The sequence below is a fragment of the Priapulus caudatus genome, unplaced genomic scaffold, assembly GCF_000485595.1.
Source record: "Priapulus caudatus unplaced genomic scaffold, Priapulus_caudatus-5.0.1 Scaffold334, whole genome shotgun sequence".
NCBI classification, from domain to species: Eukaryota; Metazoa; Priapulida; class Priapulimorpha; order Priapulimorphida; family Priapulidae; genus Priapulus; species Priapulus caudatus.
In genome coordinates this window covers 231,803-234,183 of record NW_014577395.1, presented here as the reverse complement: position 1 = coordinate 234,183, position 2,381 = coordinate 231,803, and the positions used below count along the sequence as shown (strand labels likewise).

The following is a 2,381-nucleotide window of genomic DNA, read 5'->3' as shown; positions in this document are numbered from 1 at the left end:
AACCCACTAACTACTTACACCACCCACCACCACTACACGCGACGCGCGACACACACACACACAACGCACTAAACACACACGCGACGCACGCACGACGTACGCACGCACGCACGCACGCACGCACGCACGCACGCACGCACGCACGCACGCACGCACGCACGCACACACACACACACACACACACACGCACATACACGCCGATCAACCAGTTTACGACTTTTAGAACTGGTTGCACATATACCTCCGATCCTGTAGCGTAGAGGTCGTTGGAGGTTGGATTAAAGGTGAGCGTACTAATCAAACTGCCATCCGGGAACGAGAAGGGCGGGAAGAAGACCTTTTTGGATAAATTTCCTACGCTGTCCAGCTGTCTAACTGCCACATGCCTCTTTCCCTCCTACAGTTAAATATAAGAGCGTATCCACGGTATAAAAAAGCCTGTAAAAGATTATGACCTTTTAATTCATTTTCTTGGCCCAAATACATGGGGACATCGATCGTCTCATTATATACCCGTCACTTGATGTGTGATCACAATGTGCTTAACAAAACTGCAAGCATACAGGTTTTTCTACTACACACGTCGAGTTAATTATTGTAAAATGTGTATAATTAAAATATTCTGTGTCCGTCCGCTATGCAGGTTTCGATCCCTGAATCTCGTTATCAAAAACATCATAATGTTACGAATTAAGATGCTATAAGCATTGTCACGAGTAATGCTAACATAGGAGAATAAACGGTTGACACATCGCAGCTACGATAAAACAGACAATATTAGAAACTTGGCATTTTTCTATCACAAAGCCACTGATTGGATAAGAATTTATCACAAAACTTAAAATTTAAATTCAATTATTTGTGACACTGCAAGAGATACATATTTATTATTGTGATAATCGTGTGTGTCTAAATATATAGGATGTGACAAAAAAGAGACATGTGTTTAGCAACTGGAGGAATGTGTTTGTGAGTTGTACAATCCCTGACCAAGAGTCACCAACTAATATGGCAAAACCTTAAATTGTCAGAGTGAAGCTTGGAAGCTCGCACTAGCAGAAGCAATGCTGAAGAACCTCATGTTACGTGCCCACCATCAAGCCATGGTTTGGTGCTGCAATAATTTAATTGGCTAATTGATACACAGCTTCCATCACCAGTCATAGGAGCAGAAATATGGCACGCGTTTATTCAAACATATATATCTTTATATATATATATATATATATATATATATATATATATTTATACTATCATACCGATATATATACTATATATCTATCATATCAGGAGATAATGAGACAAATAAATTTGTCTCATTAACTCTTGATCATATCTATATATCAAACATATTAATTATCATTATTAATTATTTTATATGATTTATATATGTATATATATATATATATACATATATATAGATCATGTAAAATAATTATTAATGATAATTAATATGTTTGTCTCATATACTCCTGATATGATAGATATATAGGGGGTTATATATAGGTGTTGTAGCATGTCCATGTGGGGGCGGATTGGTTTCGTTGGCAGTGACTGAGCCTAGCTTACGTGCGACTGTTGATTTGTCTGAACGTACATTTGTCTGATAGAGCAAGGTGACTGCATCTCTGTGGTGGTTGTGCTGCACGGATAGCACCGCTTGCAGCTGAGCGGGTGCAGTCTCAGCCGTATAGACGGGCACCCACGTCGTAAATGGTGCAAAGCTGTAGACGGCGCCATCCTCGACCTGCCAGCTGTGATCAGTCGCGCCAGTGTATAACACAGCCACCAAGTCTCCTGCACGCACGAAGACAAACTATAGAGATACACGCGGACGATTCTCACACAAGGAATAATATAACATATCAATAAATCCTACACAGTATATATATCCATACGTTCGTCCCTGCGTGCGTCCGTACGTGCATCAGTGTTGTAGTCGAGTCCGCACCCCCCGAGTCCGAGTCCGCGCCACCCGAGTCCGAGTCCGAGTCTGAGTCCACACCACCCGAGTCCGAGTCGGAGTCCAGTTTTGATTAAAAAAAAAGGGAGCACAGACCGACAAGGCCACTCACTTCTATTAAAGATCATGTACAATTGTACACGATCTTTGCTTCTATGTATGTGTTTGTTCAAAAATAGGGGGGGGGGGTCTCCTGCCCCCTGGATCTGTCACTTGTTTGCATGAAATAGAAAGTACAGTAAAACTTGCATAAGCCGACACTTTTGGGACCAGCATATTGGTGTCGACTTAGGAAAATGACGACGTACGCGTAAGTCATCATTTTGTCGATTTATACAATGTATGTAATGCGCGTATACACTGTATTAGCTGTGTGTGTGTGTGTGTGCATATATATCTAATACTAGCTGCGGGTACC

The 2,381-nt window shown here is 41.5% G+C and overlaps 1 protein-coding gene across 1 annotated transcript in view; it reads right to left on the bottom strand.

Annotated features, from left to right (window-relative positions):
* Window positions 1–2,381, bottom strand: part of LOC106809177 (cation channel sperm-associated protein subunit beta-like) — a 49,552-nt gene that overhangs the window by 13,171 nt on the left and 34,000 nt on the right. Inside the window, exons 8-9 of the mRNA XM_014812165.1 lie at window positions 1,598–1,797; window positions 242–397 (exon numbers count right to left, since the gene is read on the bottom strand). Coding sequence (XP_014667651.1) covers window positions 242–397; window positions 1,598–1,797 — 356 coding nt within the window. The remainder of the gene's footprint in view (window positions 1–241; window positions 398–1,597; window positions 1,798–2,381) is intronic.